Source organism: Megascapheus bottae, chromosome 31 (genome assembly GCF_031878675.1).
Source record: "Megascapheus bottae isolate mThoBot1 chromosome 31, mThoBot2.hap1, whole genome shotgun sequence".
NCBI classification, from domain to species: domain Eukaryota; kingdom Metazoa; phylum Chordata; class Mammalia; order Rodentia; family Geomyidae; genus Megascapheus; species Megascapheus bottae.
In genome coordinates, this window is record NC_143539.1 from 3,287,679 (window position 1) to 3,307,648 (window position 19,970).

The 19,970-nt window shown below is 43.3% G+C and overlaps 1 protein-coding gene and 1 pseudogene across 1 annotated transcript; one reads left to right on the top strand and one right to left on the bottom strand.

The window, feature by feature from the left end:
- Positions 1-1,180: 1,180 nt before the first annotated feature.
- Positions 1,181-2,127, bottom strand: LOC150043608 (vomeronasal type-1 receptor 4-like; annotated as a pseudogene).
- Positions 2,128-14,460: 12,333 nt separating this feature from the next.
- LOC150043609 (vomeronasal type-1 receptor 90-like) lies at positions 14,461-15,381 on the top strand. The gene has a single exon (XM_090321984.1). It carries the CDS (start codon positions 14,461-14,463, stop codon positions 15,379-15,381), a length of 921 nt encoding a protein of 306 aa, XP_090178110.1.
- The last annotated feature ends 4,589 nt before the right edge of the window (positions 15,382-19,970 follow it).

Consider the following 19,970-nt stretch of genomic DNA (forward strand, 5'->3'; position numbering starts at 1 on the left):
AGCCATGCATGTTACTGCCTTTCTCTGATCCTAAAACAGTACCTCAAATGTCCCAACCACTAAACCATGTGACAACTTCCAGATCTACTGGCTTAAAGGGTTTCCAAACACATCTTAACAGAGCCTTACCTTATATCCCAAATTAGTACCAGATATTTAAAAATAAAAAAAAAGATCAGTTATATACCAAAATAATAGGTATTACTCAATACCTGAAGGTTTCATTTTTAAAATTTTTTAGCTTTTTTATTTTTTGTAAACAAATGGTTGACGAGATAATGCAACACCTTAAATTCCAGAAAATGGCATGGATGGACCACAGTACGACATTAAGTCTTAAAATGATGGATTCAAAGTTGTGTTTTACATAGGCTTAATCACATTCAAGGATTATTATACTTGTAATTCAACCAGTCTAAATTGGATTCCATAATGTTGTCTCACCATAACACAAAAATGCATGAACTTGTATTAACTCTATATAGCAGATTGATCATGCACAGAATCCACAGAGGGTCAGGAAACCATGCCATTTTTTTTGTGTGCTGGTACTGGGGCTTGAACTCAGAACCTGGGCACTGTCTCTGAGCTTCTTTTCTCATGGCTAGCATGCTACCACTAGAGCTACAGCACTCTTTCTGGTTTTTCCTGTGACTGACTGAAGTAAGGGTCTCACTGGCTTTTCTTCCCAGGGTGCCTGAGAATCAAAATGCCTCACTAGTAGCTAGGATTACAGGCATGAGCCACTAGTGCCCAGCTCTGGCCAAATCCCTTGTCACTAGTGGCTTCCTGCTTCCTCATTGGCTGGCTGCTGCTTTGACATGGGATGACCAGCATTCACAGAGTGACCTAATACAATGCCATATTACAAACAGCAATGTTAGTAAGAAGAGAACACCAGGAAGAACAAGAGTGTCTAGCTGCTGTATTTATAAAAACAGAGATATTTTAAATTTTAATAGTGTACAGAAAACATTTCTTTTATCCCACATGAAATCTTTTAACCAGCTAAGCAATATAAATCTTTTGTGCAAACACACATACAAAGGCAGCTCAATGCTTAACAATTACAGCATATCTGAATTTAAACAACACTTTAAGTACTGAATACATATAGTTTTCCTTCCATGTACATTACTAGAATCGTCTCTACTTTTGAATAAATGTTTTTCCTGTCCAATCAGCTACTGAATGCTTTCTGACCACTTGTAATCCTTATCAGTGAAAGGGAGAAAATACATTGGAAAGCATTTTATTATTCTTCATGAGGGAAAAAGGGAACACAGTTGGGTAACATGTTGATAGAACACAAATGATCACCTCCAGTGTGGGGATTTTCATTGCTGTGTAAAAGTAATAAAAGTTCACGATGTTGTTGGAACAATAGAAGAAGACAAAGCAGCTGACCAGCAGCAGGATGGTGTGTGTGGCCTTGTTCTCAGGCGCTGGCTGGGAGGCCAGGCTGGGACTGTGGAGGTGCTGAGTTCTCTGGTGGTGTTGGTAGAGGAGTTTCACCATGTGGAGGCTGGTGGAGATCATGAGGATTACAAACACGAGATCTCGAGCTAATAAGACACAGATGTAATGCCATGATGTACTGGCTTCAATGTGCTGAGTTTGACAGTATGCATTGGAAAACCCGGAGCCAACAAGAGTGAAATTATGTTTGGCTTTCAAATTTTTAATGACTGGGACATAGATGGCCATATTGAGGATCCAGAAGAAGAGGAAAGAAGGGAAAATCCACAGTGAGGACTTGGATTTCAGCCACACACACTGGGCCTGGACAGAGCTGATGGTGATGGCCTGAAATACACTGAGGAGTGAGGTGGTGCAGATGGAAAGCCCCCGGGTGACTCTGGAGAAGAACACGATGGCCTTGCAGCCCACATCATCCAGAAAATGCTGAACTCCGAAGGATGCCATGATATTTGGCAGAAGTGTGAGGGGGAGGTTCAGGATGTTGACCAGAGTCAGGTGCATGAAGATGGCGTCGATGGGCTTCTTCAGATGAGGCTGGACTAAAAACGTGTAGAGATAGAGCAGGGAGAGCAGGGAGTTGCCCATGACGCCGGCACACAGCTGAGCTATGAGGAAAATCCCCCTTACAGATGCACCAGGAAACATCGTGAATGGCGTTTGTGATGTTTGACAGATCAGCCAGCCAGTCCATACAGGAAAGAAAAGTCAATTTCATAGATTATCAACCCATTCTACCAGGAGCTTCAGGAAAAATAGGAGGAAGATGAAATTCAGTGTCAGGTCTAGGGGTGCGTGTGTGTGTGTGTGTGTGTGTGTGTGTGTGTGTGTGTGTGTGTGTGTGTGTATGAATGTGAATGTGAAGTGTTGGAGCTTCATCTCAGGGCCTGAATGCTATCATTGTGTTCTTTTATTTTTGTTCAGAGATAAGGACTTCACTCCTATCTTTATGCTGGTTAATTGGAGATAGGTCTCATAGACACCCCTGCCTGGATTGGCTTTGTATCATGAGCCTCACATCTCAACCCCTTGAGTAGCTAGGATTTCAGGCATGAGAAACAGTGCCCAGCTATAGCCACTTATTTCAAAACACATCAATAATACGTGAGAAAGGTAAAGGCCAGGCCCTTAGTTCAAACTCCAGTACTCCCTTACATACACACCCCAAAATTCCTTACAACCACAAGAAGGTTTCAAGGCAGGATACTTCCTGACAAGAAATTCCAACTTGAGAAACATTTCTGGGTAAAGAATCAAGCTAAGCTTCAAAAGAAGAGTGAACCAAACATAACAGAATAAAAACTCAATTAAGCATTGTATTGACCATGGTTTTATTTTAACATGCCTTGGTATGAAACACAATCCTTATAGTGTGACCAAAATGATGGAATACAAGTATATTTCTTTTTTTTTTTGCCAGTCCTGGGCTTGAGCTCAGGGCCTGAGCACTGTCCTTGGACTTTCTCAAGGCTAGAGCTCTACCACTTGAGTCTCAGCACCACTTCCGGCTTTTTTTCTATGTATGTGGTACCGAGGAATCGAACCCAGGTCTTCGTGCATGCTAGGCCAGCACTTTAACCATTAGGCCAGACTCCCGGCCGGAATACAAGTATATTTCTGCAAATAGATGACACAAAAAGATCTACACAGGGTCGGGAGTGTGGCCTAGTGGTAGAATGCTTTCCTAGCATGTATGAAGCCCTGCCTTCCATTCCTCGGTACCATATACCCAGAAGAAGCTAGAAGTGGTGCTGTGGCTCAAGTGGTAGAGGTGTAACCTTGAGAAAGCCCAAAGACAGTGCTCAGGCCCTGAGTTCAAGTCTCAAGACTGGCAAAAAATCTTATGTTGATAGTGTCATATCTGTTATTTTTCATTTAGGTTGAGGAATAAAATCGCTTGTTAAAGGGTGAACAAATGCAGCAGTGGCACTCAGTAGGCACTATGTGGAAAAGGAGCTACACAACTGTGGCTGAGGACAGGACTGTCAATAGCAAAGACAGAGATAGACAGAGGTAATGCATTTCTTTATTCAAAAAGAAATGTACTGGGCCGGGAGTTTGGCCTAGTGGTAGAGTGCTTGCCTAGCATGCACGAAGACCTGGGTTCGATTCCTTTGTACCACATACTTAGAAAAAGCCAGAAGTGATGTTGAGGCTCAAGTGGTAGAGTTCTAGCCTTGAGAAAAATCCAAAGATAGTGCTCAGGCTCTGAGCTTAAGCCCCCCAAAAAACTGGCAAAAAAAAAGAAATGTACTGTAGGAAGTGGCACTGTGGCTCAAAGTAACAGAGTGCTAGATGGAGCCAAAAATCTCAGGGACTACACTTAGCCTGAGTTCAAGCCTCATGACTGACAAAGTCTATTTGTACTTATTACCTTACTTAGGAAATGATAACCTCTGTATATATCAGCTTTATCATAAAAAATACACAATAATAATGACAGTTAAAATATTTTTTAAAACACTGGGAAGAGTATAATTCTAACATCTGTCGTTTCACAGAATCAGTAAGATATAAGAAAAACATCTGGATAATCCGATAATCCTAGCTACTCAAGAGGCTGATGCCTGAGGATCATGGTTCAAAGCCATCCTGGAGAGGAAAGTCTATGAGACTCTTACCTCTCATAAATTACCAAAAGAGCTGGAAGTAGAGCTGTGACTCATATAATAGAGTGCTCGCTTTGAGCACAAACACTCAGGGACAGTGCCTAGGTCCTGATTCAAGCCACAAAACAGGAAATAAATAGGTAAACACATAAATACATGCATATCTTAAAGATCAATAAATTATGAGTAAAGTATTTTAGGGCTTTCCAAGATTACTGCGGGTAAAGTCAATCTAGAAAACATTTAGGTTTCTGTGTTCTCTTAGGGAAACATTTCAATTCCATTTCAAATCACAACATGAATAGCAAGGAATATTGTGGGATGGACTGGGAATGTGGCTTAGTGGTATAGTAATTGCCTAACATGCATGAGTCTCTGGGTTCAATTCCTCAGTAACAAACAGAAAAAGCCTGAAGTGGTACTGCTGCATGCTTAGCCTTCAGCAAAAGAAGCTCAGGGACAGTGCCTAGGCCTTGAGTTCCAGCCCCAGGACTGGTGAAAATAAAATATTGTGTGGAAAAAAAATGAAAAATATTGCAAAGAAGATAATGAAGTCTTCTGACCTCTTCTTACCTCATGTGCTTCTCATGGCTGAGAGGTGGGCAATGCTGGCTCACCAGGAACAGCTTCCTGAACAGGAGGCTGGCTGCTTGTGCCCAGCCCCAACTTTATACCATCCGCAGGTCACAAAGCTTCTCCCAATGACGTCAAGCAATGTCTCCTGCTGCCTAGATGGACTTGTTTATTGGGCATCACTCCGATGCCCCCACAGGATGTGCAAAACACTCTCCCAGGTGCCACAGGAATCTCTTTAGAGAATATATTGAGTTTATTAGCTACAAAGACAGAATGATCACATTAAGGTGTGTGTGTGTGTGTGTGTGTGTGTGTGTGTGTGTGTGTGTGTGTGTTTTCCAAGTTGAAAGTAAACTTCAGGATGTAGCTGGTCATTAAAAGTTGGTTGTCTGTCTCTGGATACTTCCTGAGCTGTGAACAGGATCCAAAGTGTTGTCTGCCTTCCCTGCTGGGGCCTGACAAGATGAGTCTGCAGAGCACGGCATGTGGTGGGCTGGGATTGAGGGAATCGAGGACCCCAAAGCACCAGGGAAATAATTCTAATGTGCAGGTTGTGCTAGAATGTTTTCTCCTCTCAAAAGTCTCTGGATCCACATGGTTACATACCAAAATAAGAACAGAGCATTCCCCCATCTCAATAGACAGATAAAGGTATATGGAAGTCACAGCAGACAGGAGTACAGAAGAAATGCCTCTAGTCACACGGGAGTGAGAACTTGGGACTTCAAAACCAAGGAATTCTTTTAAATGCATCAAACTGAAGAAAGAACTTTATTACAGTGGAGAGTAGATGAGAATTATTGCGAATTTCTCCTCACCAGCTCTGAATGTGAGGAGATCGTAGAGTGGTATAATTCAAGCTCACAGTGAGAACAACTGGCAACCCAAGGTGCTGTAACTAGCCTTGATCATAATCAGAATGGATGGTGAAACCAAGATGTTCAAGGACAAACAATGAAAAAAAAATCTGTGAACACCAAACCAGCACTATAAAGCATAGAAGAAAGTCTACAATCTGAAAAAAAAATCAAAGTCAAGGAAACACAGCATTGAATAAAAATCACTAGTAGGTAAGTAAATACTAGAAGATGACAAAAACACACTAGAGGAAAATAACAAAATGTCAGGAAACAGGACCTATTTATCTTTAATAATGTTAAACACCAGTGGGCCCAACTCTCCCAAAAGATATAAAGCAGTAAGATTGGATTAAAAAACAGAAACATACAGGAGGAAAGAACAGAAATTCATCTGGGTTTTTGTCTCCACACAGTCCAAGAAAAACAAATTCTAAGTGAAACGTTTGACAAAGATCTTCATGCAAATGCATCTTTCAAGAAGCCCATATAGATATTTAATAAAGTATACTTCAGGGCTGGGAGTGTAGCATGGTGGTAGGGTGCTTGCCTAGCATGTACCAATCCCTGAGTTCGATTCCCCAGTCCTACAAACACAGAAAAAATAGTAGTACTGTGGTTTAAGTGGTAGAGTGCTAGCCTTGAGAAATCAAAAGGAGAATGCCCAGGCTTTGAGTTCAAGCCCCAGGACTGGCGAAAAAAAAAGGACACTTTACATTAAAATTAGTAGGAAGAAGTGAGAAAGGCTGTTACATATTAATAAAGGACTTGATTCACAAAGAGGAACTCATGGTAGATAATATTCATGTACCAAACCATGGACAACATAAATATGTTAAATGAATATTCTTAGCCTCACAGAACATAATAGATCCCAACATAATAATAGTGGGAGATCATAATACCCCACTCTCACCAAAGGAGAGATCAACCAAACAAAAGGTGAGCAAAAAAGTGGTGAATTAAGTAACTCCATTACCAAAACGGACATAATGGATATCTAAGGAGTATTTCACTCAACAACAATACAGCTCACACTTTTCTCAACAGTGCAGGGAAATCTCCAAAAATGACCATATTCTGGACACAAAGCCTTTGCTTTTTGCCTGAGCAAAAACAAATGCATGGAGATAACTCTTGGTATCCTGTCTGATCACAACAGAATTAACCTGCTTCTCAAGAACAAATTATAGTGCAGAAAACACACACACACACACACACACACACACACACACACACACACACACAGACACACGCTGATTGAACAACACACTATTGAACCACAGGTGGACCACTGAAGAAGTAAAGGAGGGAATCAGAAAGTTCTTACAATTCAACAGAAACCGGAACCTCGGGGTTACAGCAAAAGCAGCGTGGAGAGGAAAGTTCTTAGCACAAATCATACACGTAGACACAAGAGAAACTGTGGGAGCAAATCACCACATGGTGCAACTACAGCTGCTAGAAAAACAGGAGCAATCCAAATAAACCATCAGACTGAGACAGGAAAGAATGCAGGAGAAATAAATGAACAACAAAACAAAACAAAAACTGACCTAAAAGTCAACAAAACAAAAAAAGCTGCTTTTGTGGGGAAAAATCAATAAAACTATAAAACGAGTAGACCACTAGGTAAATTGATGAAGAAGAGACTCAAATCAATAGAAGTAGAGAAAACAATGAAAACCTTACAAAATACACTCAAGGAATCCCAAAAGATTATGAGGAAGTACTTTCAAAACCTATGTTCAGGGAGTTTGACCTAGTGGTAGAGTGCTTGCCTAGCATGCACGAAGACCCAGATTTGATTCTTCAGTACCACAGACATAGAAAAAGCCAGAAGTGGTGCTGTGGCTTAAGTGGTAGAGCTCTAGCCTTGAGAAAGCCCAAGGACAGCACTCAGGCCTGACTTGAAAAAAAACAACATCTGTACTTAAATAAGATGAAAAAATCAAGTAGCAATGTATATGAACTGCCCAAGCTGAACCACGAAGGTATAAACCATTTAAAAAGGCCAATAATAGGGGCCGGGAGTTTGGCCTAGTGGTTAAAGTGCTTGCCTAGCATGCACGAAGACCCGGGCTCAATTCCTTGGTACCACATACATAGAAAAAAGCCGGAAGTGGTGCTGAGGGTCAAGTGGTAGAGCTCTAGCCTTGAGAAAGTCTAAGGACAGTGCTCAGGCCCTGAGCTCAAGCCCAGGACTGGCAAAAAAAAAAAAAGGCTGATAAGATGCAGTGAGATTGAGGAAGGAATCAGCAGTTTTCTAACAAGGAAAAGCCTGGAACCAAGGAATTCATGGCTAAATTCTTTTAAGACTTTCAAACTGGGAAGTAGAAGCAGAAGCAGATCGATTCCAAACTCACAGCATCAGAGAGTGGAGATGGTCCATTTCCCTCACCTTCCTTCCTTAGGCAAACTTGCTTCCAATTTTCCCCAGTTAGGGTATGATGAATTATAGATCTATCATACACAGGCTTTGTGATATTGAGCATGCCCCATTCTCTTCCTAAACTCTTCAGGGAAGTTTTGTTGAATTTGTCAAAGGCCTTGTGTGTATATATTGATATGATCATGTTACTTTTGTCCTCTTTGAAAATGTGTTAGAGGAATACAGTTAATGACTATTATTTTGTTTTATTTACTTATATTTGCCAGTTCTGGGGCCTGGACATAGCTCCTTGGCTTTTTTTTGCTCAAGGCTAGCACTCTACCACTTGAACCACACAGTACCACTTCTGGCTTTTTCTGTGTATGTGGTACTGAGGAATTGAACCCATGCATACTAGGCAAGCACTTTACCGCTGAGCCACATACCCTGCCCTTATTTTTTAAAAGACTACATTTAAAAATGATTATTATATAGACCATGTGCAAAGGGGCTAGTGTTTCATGTGTCTGGAAGTAGGTACAATTCTTTTTAGACAAGGTTACCCCTTCCCACTCTCTCCTACTTTTTCTCTTCTTCTTCCCACCCACAAGCTGTAAAGTTCATTTTCCACACAGTGTTTAATGACTACTGTTCACCCTTTGGCCTCCATTTGGAGAGATTATTGCTACTTCAATCTCCTCGCCCATTACAACTCTGTGTAGGTGATTTGTATCATCCTTGTTTAGATTTGGTAGATTCTGTTCCAAAATTTATTGAAGCTGGGTGCCAGGAACTCACCCTGTTATAATCTCTGATCTGAAGATCACAGTTGAAAAGCAGCTGGGACAGAAACTCTGTGAGACTCTTATCTCCAATTAATCAGCCAAATACCTGGAAGTAGAACTGTGGCCAAAGTGATAGAGTGCCAGCCTTGATTTAAAAACCAAAAAACAAAAAACTCTTAGGCACAGCACTTGGGTCTTCAGATCAAGTTACAAGACAAGCACAAAAAGAAAGAAAGAAAGAATGAAAGAAGGAAAGAAAGAAAACAAGAAAACCCAAACACACCCCCAAACCCTTAATAAAAATACTCCTCTAACAAATTCATAAAAGAGATGACTCTCTTGAAAATTCAGCCAGTGAAAACAAAATTTCAGGCCAGGAGGATGGCCAGGTGGTAGAGGGCTTGCCTAGCATGCATGAAGCCTTGGGTTTGATTCCTTGGTACCACATACACAGAAAAAACAAAAGTGACGCTGTGGCTCAAATGGCAGAGAACTTGCCTTGAGAAAGCCCAAGAATAGTACCCAGGCCCCGAGTTTAAGCCCCAGCACTGGCAAAAAAAAGCAGAATTTCCCTGCTACCAAAACATGGTAAGGATACTACCAATACCAAGCAACATAAAAAATGACAAATGAATCCATTTGAGATAACACATATATTAATCTACAGAAATGCATATGGTTACATATTCTAATGGTCACACATGATAATAAAAGTAAATTTTTAATTAGTAAATTACTAAAAATTAGTAAATTGCTTTTGTCAAAAAATCTCAGAGACAGAGCCCAGACTCTGAGTTCAAATCCCATGACTGACACACAAAACATCTGGAGGGTGATTGTGATTACAGAGGAAATATAACATGTATTGACAAATATGGACATATTATGAACATTGTTCAACCATTACAATGAACACAATTCCCAGAATTCAAATGAGAAGTAACATGATGATATCAATATCACTTCATAATAAAGCCCCAAAGAACCTAGGGAAACAAGAGAATGTGTCTTCACATAACAGTCTCTGTGACTAATCTATAGTTCACCCGGTACCAAATGGTGAAAAGAGAAAGCAGGTGTGCATAAGAAAGGAGGAGGCCAGGAAACCTCTGTCCACTCTGGTGCTATTTAGTTAGTGCCTGAATTTCAACCAGAGCCATGACAAAGAAACTAAAGGGACCCTAATAGAGAGCAAAGAGAAATTATTTCTGTTTTCAGATGTTATGATGATGGACACATAACAGGTAAAACTGATGATTATGTGGCAAAGCAGCAGCAGACAAGTTCAGAATACACACATGGGAAACTTTTCCATGTACAAAGAACCAGCACTCAGAGTAGCAATGCCTATAACATCTCCATTGAAGTGGCTCACCAGCCTGCTGTGTACAATCAAGGAATCAAAGAATGGGTGAGGTGCCAAGGGTTCACCCCTGTTATCCTAGCTCCTCAAGAGGCTGAGATTTGAGAATGGAGGTCCAAAGGCAGGCTTATATAGAATGAACCATCAAACAGACAAAACCAGAGCTGTGCTAACGTGCTAAGTTCCAACTTGGAACACAAAACTAAGGGACAGCACCCAAGCCCTGAATTCAAGCCTCAAGACTGGTGCACATGCACATACACAGGTTGTATGAATCTCATGTCTCTTTAAAGTAGGCACCTTCAGATGATGAATTAACAGCACAATAAAGATTTTTTCTATCTTTCTATGGTGGTGGCAATGTTATATTATGAAGGACATATGGCAATCAATGTGTCCCAACTTGGGATGACCGGTCACTGACCATGATGGGGACACTGTAGCTCAGTGACAGGCCATGAGTGCTGGTTGCTCAGTACTCCCAGGTGGAGACCACAGTGCTCTCTGCCCTGGGCCCAACATTGCATAAGTCATTTCCCAGCAGCAGCAGCATCAGCAGAAGGAACTTCTAATGAGCTCTCAGTGTCTCCTCTTTACTTTTTGACAGCCTGGGAGCAAAGACCTTCTCCAGGACATGCGCTGTGCACAAGGGAGGACACACCTGGCTGCTCTGGGCCATCATTGTGACAGGAAGTAAACAAGGCTGGTGACAGCAGTGGGGGATGGTGAGGGGTGACCGCTGGGATCCCCACCCCATCCTCCCTTGTTGATATGGTCACACATGATCAAGGCAGGCCCCAAAGATGCTGTGTGTGTCTGGGTCAGGGGTATAGATGGAAGGATTTTACAATTCTGAGCCCTGGTGGAGAGTGGGTGACAGAAGGAGGTCCCAGAACTGCCCGTTCCAGGCTGGGCAGTTTTAGGCTGTGGTTTGAAAATTCATTTTTTCTCCCCCACCCTTCTCTCTCTCTCTTTTTTTAAGTGGCAGGCCTGGGCCTTGGAGTCAGGGTATGTCCTGTTGTCTGAGCTTAACTTGCTCCAGACTACCATGGGAGACAGAGCTCCAATCTTGGTGTTTTCATTTTCATGTTTTGAGGTAAGAGTCTCCAGGACTTTCCTGCTCTGGCTAGTCCTGAACCACAATCCTCAGATCTCTGGAGTTGCTGGGATTACAGGAGTGAGTCACCAATCACATATTTCATTTCTCTTCCTTGTTTTATGGTTTGATGTATTCTTTTCTTTTTAACTTGATGCTGCCCTTTTCCTTCAGATATTTACTGCTTTTTATCCTTTCACACATACTCAGCTTGGCCTCTGTGGCAGCACAGTGCTCAGCTCCCTCCAAAGGATCCTGCACCTCTGTCACTTTCCACAGTGCCACACACATCAGGGATAAGTTCAATCTGCTAGGAACACTTGTATATAAAAGGTGGGTTGCAAAGTCATCTTTGCACCCCCTCCCCTCTCTGTACGTGTGTTTGTGTGTGAGCTACAAGCTACAAGCTCGTTCTTGGTGTGTGCCCGATCCAGAGACTAAACTCAAGGCCTGGGCATTGTCACTGGATGAACATCTGTGCTCGAGGCTGGTGTTCTCCCATGTGAATGACAGCTCTACTTTCAGCTTTGTGGTGATTCATTGGAGATTGGAGTCTCACAAATGTTCCTGCCTGAGCTGCCTTTCAACCAGGTTCCTCAGATCTCAGCCTCCTGGGTAGCAGGGATTCCAGGTGTGAGACACAAAGTCATACTGTGAAAAGTGATTGCATTTCCTCTGTTGCTACCTCTAAAATTTTCATCTTAGGTTAGCATGCCCTCTTCTACTTTAATTCTGAATATTATTAAACACTTTCCCCTCTTATTGGACACAAGTCAGTGTGTGGTGGCTGTGTTAAACTTGAGCTTGATCCCACGGGACTGACCTGGCTGTGTTTTATCCCATCAAGGCTGTCAGCGCTCACTGTCCCTGGACTCACTCTGTAAGATCAGAATCCAGATTTTTGTTCCTTTCTGACACTGTTCCCTCAAAGTTCATGCCTGAATGTATTATTTATTTTCCTTTCTGTGGCAGGTATTTCATAATGCCTCTTCACAGCAGGAATTTTCCCAGCAGATGTAGATCTTTTGAATGTGTTGAGATATCATTTTTCCGAGGTAGTAATTATTCTAAGTCACAGCCATAGTGCTGAGAAACATTGTTCTGCCAGCCCAGCTCTGCACCTCTGTGGCTTCTCGCAGAAGGGTTGATAACATGGACACAATTGGATTTCTTAAGTATCTGAGAGGGGATTAATGGAAATTTATGCTGTCTGGGTGAAAGATAGAATTAAGATAGCCTGGTATGAAGTTTTATGGCACTTTGTTGGAAACTGTGAACTGCCTTGATCAGATTTATTCATATGATTTCCATCCACATTTCTGTGCTTTTTTCCCCCTGATAATTACTAAAGTTTTTATTTCAAGCAGTGCACTGCAATGGTTGATTCTAGAAAAGTGAGTATTAAAATTACTGAGTGGGTCATGGAATGAGGAGAACCAGAACAGACAGCCCTAAGGGAAACACACAGCCCAGTTCAGCTTCTGGTGAGCAAGCCACACTTGGCATTCCCCCCCCTCACACTACTCTTCTCTGCAATAAGAAGGGAAAATGCAAAATAGCAAGTTTCATTAAAGAGACTAGAGGTAATACTAATTAAAATGGAAAGTTAACAGACACCAATGGAGAAAATGCAAGCACGCATTCAAAGAGGGCACATGCCTATCAACTTACCTCCTCAGGAGTCTGAGATCAGGGGATCATAGTTCAAAGCCACTCTCGGAAAGAAAGTCCATCAGACACTTTAAGCACCAAAAAGTTTGAAGTGGAGTTGTACATCAAGATATAGAGTGTCAGCCTTAAGCAGAAATTCTCAGGTACAGATCCCAGACCCTGAGTTCAAACCCCAAACCACACAGAAACACACACACACACTCACACACATACAAATAAAATGTAAGAGATTATGATGATTACCTGAGAAGAGTATGAACATAATCTGAGAATATTATGAATATTTATCAAAAATAACCAATATCAGACTTTCTAGGAATTCAGATTCATACAATTAAATTGTCTCTGTGAGGCTTAACAGATGCTGAGGAGGACACTGCATGCAGCTCTGAGTGCTTAGAACTACTGGGCTGTTTCTCTTGCCCAGGAAACAAGAAGAACTCGAATTTGTAGACACAATGAAGGCCAGAACAACGCTTTCAGCCAAGGAGATTATTCAAGTGAAAGGGTTGGGAATGTTACTACAGAATTCTTAGGAAAACCTAGGACCTTTCTTTAATTCAGTGTGAGTTTACTTAGGAACCAAGCATTATATGTGACAGGAGAGAAACCCATGAACAGTAATGAGGAGAGAAGGGAATGATAGAGGGGGGAAAATCCCTCAAAATCACTACAAATATTCCTGAGCTATTCCCTTTTCTAGTGTCTGGGTTTGCCTTTACAAATGCCTTTTGTAGGGGTTGTACATGGAGGTACTACTTTAGTGTAAGTGGTGTACAAACTGTAGATTTCACAGAGATCAGCCACGTGCGTGAAAGGGCCCATTGGGATTGACATGTTTCCCACTGCCTGCCCTGAGCAGGGCCCCAGGACCACAGCAAGTGGCAGGCAGTGACCCTCCTTCCTAACAAGTCAGCCCAAGAATCCTCTCCCACTGCTAACATGTGTCTCCCCAGGTCCTCTCCGGTTCCCAGAACACAGCTGCAAAAGTCATAACAAACTCAATCCCAAAGACTGGGAATTAGGACACTTCAGCATTATGAACATGACTGAACTTCCAAGTGGAATATTCTGCCTAGACTCTCTGTAGAAGAATCGTGTAGGCCAGGCGCCAGTGTTTTACCCCTGTAATTCCAGCTACTCAGGAAGGGGAGATATGAAGATCAAAGTTCAAAGCCAGCCCTGAAAGGCAGGAAAGTCGTTGAGACTCTGATCTGAATGAGCAAAAAACCAGAAGGGGAGCGGTGGCTCGACTGATAGAGCTCCAGCTTTGAGTGAAAAAGCTCAAGGACAGGGCACAGGCACTGAGTCCAAGTCCCAGGACAGGCATCTACAACTGAAAGTATTTGTCTAACATAATTTCTCTCGGCCTTGCTTCTCTTGGCCTTGCTTGCAAGCCTGGCTTATCTTATGAAGAAATGCACTATGGTGGTGGTATCTTCCTCCAGGGATCCTGGGGTTGTTTAGGGCTTTCTCATCATCCTAGGATTATGGCACCACTGCTATGATTCCCAACAACTCACAACCACAAACACCCATACACACTTACACACTCATGCACAATCACATATACCATACACTCACATCTACACATACTTCTATACTCTCACACTCATACCTATTCACACAAAGACAAACACACTCACACACACAATGACAGCCACCCCTGGGGACTCTGTGTTCAGGTTCTTCCTTGTGTCTAAGGTGTGTCTGGGCGTTCTGGGGAACTCTGTCCTCTTCCTCCTGTACACATACAGCTCCCTGTGCAGGCCCCAGCTCCGGAAGCCCATCCACATAGTCTTCATGCACCTGACCCTGGTCAACGCCTTGACCCTCATGTTTCAGTCCATGCCCTACATGATCTCCTCATATGGAGTCCCATGTTTCTGGGATGACACCACGTGTAAGGCGGTGTTGTACCTGTTCAGGGTCACACGGGGACTGTCCATCTGCACCACCACCTTCCTGAGCGCCTTCCAGGCCCTCACCATCAGCCCTGCCCACTCCCGGTGGGCCTGGCTGCAAAGTCGGTCCACAGCCTGCATCCTCCTCTCACTGCTCTGCTTCTGGACCTTGAATTCCATCATGTATTTCTTCTTCATCATCAACACTGTGGAATCCAATTGCAATTCCACTGTCACTGGCCTGGAATTTTCTCATCCTTACTGTCAAGCAAAGATTGGAATTGACAAATCAATGTCCTTTGTTCCTTCCATTGTGACTGGAGATGATCTGTTCTTGGTGCTCATGCACTCCACCAGCCTCTACATGGTGACTCTGCTCTACTGCCACTGCAGGAGAGCCAGGCACCTCCACAGTCCCAGCCTCGCCTCCCAGCTGGCGCCTGAGAGCAGAGCCACACACACCATCCTGCTGCTGGTCAGCTGCTTCGTATTCTTCTATTGCACCAACAACATCGTGACCGTGTATTCCTTGTACACGCCCGAGAAACTGAGCAAATCCAAGGCTGTGACTGTGATGCTGTCTTCTGGTTACCCTACCCTCTGCCCGTTGTTGCTTATAAAAAATAATAGAATGGTTGCACGAGGGACCACTTTTCTTTCACTAAGATGACGATAGTGTGAATCCACTCCATTCTCTCTTCCTTGGTGTGTGTAGGATGGTAGAAAAGCCACAGAGGCAGGGACATATGCCTGTAACACTAGAACTCTGGGAGCTGAGATGTAAGGGTCACAGTTCATAGTGATCTCTGGCTGGAAAGCCCCTGCCAATCTTATCTCCACTGTACAATGCAAAAGCTGGAGATTGAGCTATGGCTGACGTGGTAGAGCTCCACCCTTTCATGAAAAAGCAGAAGGGACAATGTCTAGGCCCTGAGGTCAAGCCCCAGGACTGCACAGAAAGAAGAAAGAGAGGCAGGGGAGGAAAGAAAGAGAGCAAAAAAGGAAGGAAGGAGAAAAGAAAGGGGAAAGGTATGTATGTGGTACCGTGTGGGGAGCTGCGGGGGCCGCGCCTTAAAGATGGCGCCGGTTTCCACCTTCCGCTATCCCTACGGCCAGTGCTCTCTGTGAAAAACAACTCCTTATATGGCTAAATTTTAGCTTCTGGCTTGCTTCCGTGTAGTTGGCCCTATCGGCATCTCCCACGTGGCTTTTCAGGATTGGCCAGGCGGAGGTCATATAAGCCCGGGGATAGTCCCAGGGAAGGGAGGAGAAGAAAAAGGAAGAAGGAGAAAGGAAGAAGCTTGTTAAAGGTTCCTGAATAAACTACTTGGAGAAGAATCCTGTGTCGCGTCTTCCTTGCTGGCCGAGGCGGAAGCAACAAGTGGTGGCCCATACGGGGAACCATTCTACGGAGGATTCAGAACTCCTTGTGGTCAGGGCGTGCACCAGAAAGTTCCTAGGTAAGTGGGAATCCGCGATCAAAGCGGGCATAGTTCGGGGCTCTACTCTAGATAAGAGAGAGAGCGGCAACCCGGGGAGAAACAAAGATGAAAGAAGAGTGAAAGCGTAACAAAGGGAAAAAATTTTCTTAACTGAACATGGGCACCACGACGTCACATCCAATTTTTCTGGCCCTCGATGAGCTGCTGCGTTCTAAGGGGCTGAAACTAAGAAAGGGGACACTGCAAGGATTTCTTAATGAGTGTGAAACTGTGGCTCCCTGGTTTATTGTATCAGGGAACCTTACAGTAGCTTCTTGGGATAAATTAGGGAAGGATTTGGACTTTGCTTATGAGCAAGGCACGTTAAAAGCTGGAGTTAGAACCATTTGGAAAATGATTAGGGGGTGTCTAGGGAAACCTGAAGGAAAAATATAGGCTGAAATTGCTCACAGGGAAACAGAAAAAAGACAAAGAGAAAGACACAGGGAGAAAGAGAAAGAAAACTCCTCAAAGACTAAACCGGTGAATGTGTGTGAAAGGGATTTTAATCATTCCCAGATCACCTCCGAAGCGCGGGTCACTTCAGGAGGAACCTTGCGGAGGGCGAGACAATGTCCCAGGAAGGGAGGAACCTCGCTGAAGGCGAGGCAATGTCCCAGGAAGGGAGGAACCTCGCGGGAGTCTCTGGCCAGAGCAGTAGGGCGAGGCTAATGGTTACCTCGCGGAGGGCGAGGCCTATTTTCTATTTTTAAAGAGATTTTAGAATAGAACCGAATGGGTTCAGACCGGAACGACCGCGAATGTGTGTGTGAATGCTAAATCTAAGTCTATATGGGAGTAAACAGTTTAAGAACAGGTGAAAAGCACAGACTTGAGAAAAAATTAAGTGGTAGTGATTTAGAAAGCTTGTGTTTGGGTTCAGAATAGTTGAAAACAGGCTAAAGCTTTTTAAAGTCCCTGACAAAATATAGAGACGACGCCCCTGAGTCAGCTTGAAGAAGTTACAGAAAATGGATCTTCGTCCATAACCCCCTAAAAATGAAGGGACAGTAAAACAAAAAGGGGGGGACTGGAAGACTCCTCTAATTCTTCCATTGCCCTGCTATTCCCTATGGCTTGTGTGAATGTTGTTTTCTTAGTTAATGTTGGAATGTTTCCCTATTTTCTCTGTTGTAGTCAGAGCCACTCAGTATACTAGTGCCTGTACAGGAGGAGAATGCTTTCCCGCTCATCAGTAAAAGAGACTTGGGTGTTTTCCTGCCCTTACTGCTGCGAGTATTGTCCTTGCCACTGTGGTTCCTAGAGAATGCTTTGAATGTGAGGACTGGAATTGTTATGTGTACAAATGACAATATTCTAACTTTGGATGATTGGTTATCTTGATATATTTTGGGATTGATCAGTTTGGATTTGTTTTTATGCACTATAATTGTAATATGTCTATTGCTTGCCTACAAAGTCAACGCAGAAAGTGAATGCTAATGCGACAGGCATCTGCTCCCATGGAAATAGATGCATCCCCTCAGGTCTGATTTGCTTAGACGGCTGGTAGTCAAAGAAGACAGGCACAGCCGATCTAATATGGTGGTAGCCCCACATATTCTAAGTTTTGTCTTTTTTTTAAGATAAAAACAGGGGAGATGTTGGGGGGCCGAGTAATGCCATTCTAATAACTTTCTGCTGAGACCTGCAGTAAGGGTAAACAAGTGGACCTCTTTATCCTGCCCACCTGTTGTGCTGATAGGCTCCCGCACCCAATATAAGGAGGGGAGTTTGTTTCACCGTAACTAATGAGACATGAATGATTTATCTGCCACCACTGCTAAAGCCCTAGATTTACAACAGATGGCGAATGCCCAATTAAAAGGGGGGTTAATGTTGTTGAATCAGCGTATCAATTTGGTACAGGAGCAAGTGGACACCTTGTGGCAATTGGCACAATTGTGATGTGAGCAGTAGTATGAGGGTTTGTGTGTAACAAATGTGGTGTATAATAACTTTACATATGCTGCAAATTTATCTAAACAATTATCAAGTTACCTTTTAGGAAATTGGGCTGGAGAATTTGATTATTAATGATGCAGTTGTGGACTGCCATTACGAGTGTGAATTCTACCCGGGTTGATGAAGCTCTACTGCAGGATGTTTCTTCCTGGATCCTGTCAGCAGTGGGGCACCTGAAAGAGTGGGCGGGAATGGGATCATTAATGGGATTTCTGGCCATAGTTATCCTGTTATGCCTGTGATGTAATTGCTGCATGAGGAGCCTCCAGCGTCGGAACATGGCTATGTTGGTCCAAGCTTTTACTGCCATAGAAGCAGGACAGTCCCCCTATGTGTGGCTTGCCACACTTAAAGAGTAAGCGCAGGATGCGAGGCAAGCGCACTGCACTTGGGAATCGCTTCCCGGTGCGAGCCCCAAGAAGAACATGTCAGGGTGCATGTGGGTTGATGCCCAAAATCCCACCTCTGTAAAAAGGCATCGGACAGGTCTGGTAGTCCTTGGGAAAGGTACCGCCCAGGTGAAGACCAGTGCACGGTCCTGAACAACAATTTTTAGCAGAGCCCTGACCTCTACTCTTGCCTGCTGCTTAATAAATAAAAAAGGGGGAGCTGTGGGGAGCTGCGGGGGCCACGCCTTAAAGATGGCGCCAGTTTCCGCCTTCCGCCATCCCGACGGCAGTGCTCTCTGTGAAAAACAACTCCTTATATGGCTAAGTTTTAGCTTCTGGCTTGCTTCCGCATAGTTGGCCCTATCGGCATCTCCCACGTGGCTTTTCAGGATTGGCCAGGCGGAGGTCTTATAAGACCGGGGATAGTCCCGGGGGAGGGAGGAGAAGAAAAAGGAAGAAGGAGAAAGGAAGAAGTTTGTTAAGGGTTCCTGAATAAACCACTTGGAGAAGAATCCTGTGTCGTGTCTTCCTTGCTGGCCGAGGCGGAAGTGACAGTACCGAGGAATCAAGCCCTGGTCTTCATGCATGCTAGGCAAGCACTCTAACACGAGGCAAAACTTCCAGTATGGCCATTTTCACAATGCTGATTCTCCCTATCCATGAGCATGGGATGACTTTCCATTTCCTGGTATCCTCTTGACTGCTTCTTTAGGCTTTTATACTTTTCATTAATTAATTCCTTTACAGCATTGGTTATTCATAAATAGTTTATTGTTTCGGGGCTATTGCAATTGCGATCATTTTCTTGATTTCCCCTTCTGTTTCTGTATTGTTGGTGTACAGAAAAGGTATTCGATTTTGAAGGTTGGTTTTGTATCCTGCCATTTTGCCAAAATGGTTTATTAGTTCTAAGAATTTGGGAGTTGACTTGATAGGGAGGTTCAAGTATAAGATGATGTCATCTTTGCGAATAGGGATCTTTTAATTTCCTCTTTACCTATGTGGATTCCTTTGATGACTTTCTCTTGCCTATTGCTCAGGCTAAGGGTTCCAGCACAATATTGAAGAGAAGTGGAGAGAGTGGGCATCCCTGTCTTGTTCCTGATTTTCAGGTAAATGGTTCTAGTTTTTCTCCGTTTAATATAATAATGGCTTTAGGTCTGTCTATATGGATTTCATTATTTTAAAGAATGTACCTCCTATTCCTATTTTCTCTAGTGCTTTCAACATGAATGGATGCTGTATTTTGTCAAATGCCTTCTTGGCATCCAGAGAAAGTGTCATATGATTCTTAACCTTAGCTCTATTGATATGATGGATTACATTAATTGACTTGTGAAGGTTAAACCAGCCTTGCATTGTGGGATGAAGCCTACTTGATCATGGTGTATAATTTTTAATATTGGTCTCTGGATTCTGTTGGT

Bases quoted from the DNA above. Each gene is read 5' to 3' on its own strand.
- LOC150043609 (XM_090321984.1), top strand. From the start codon at position 14,461: ATGACAGCCACCCCTGGGGACTCTGTGTTCAGGTTCTTCCTTGTGTCT.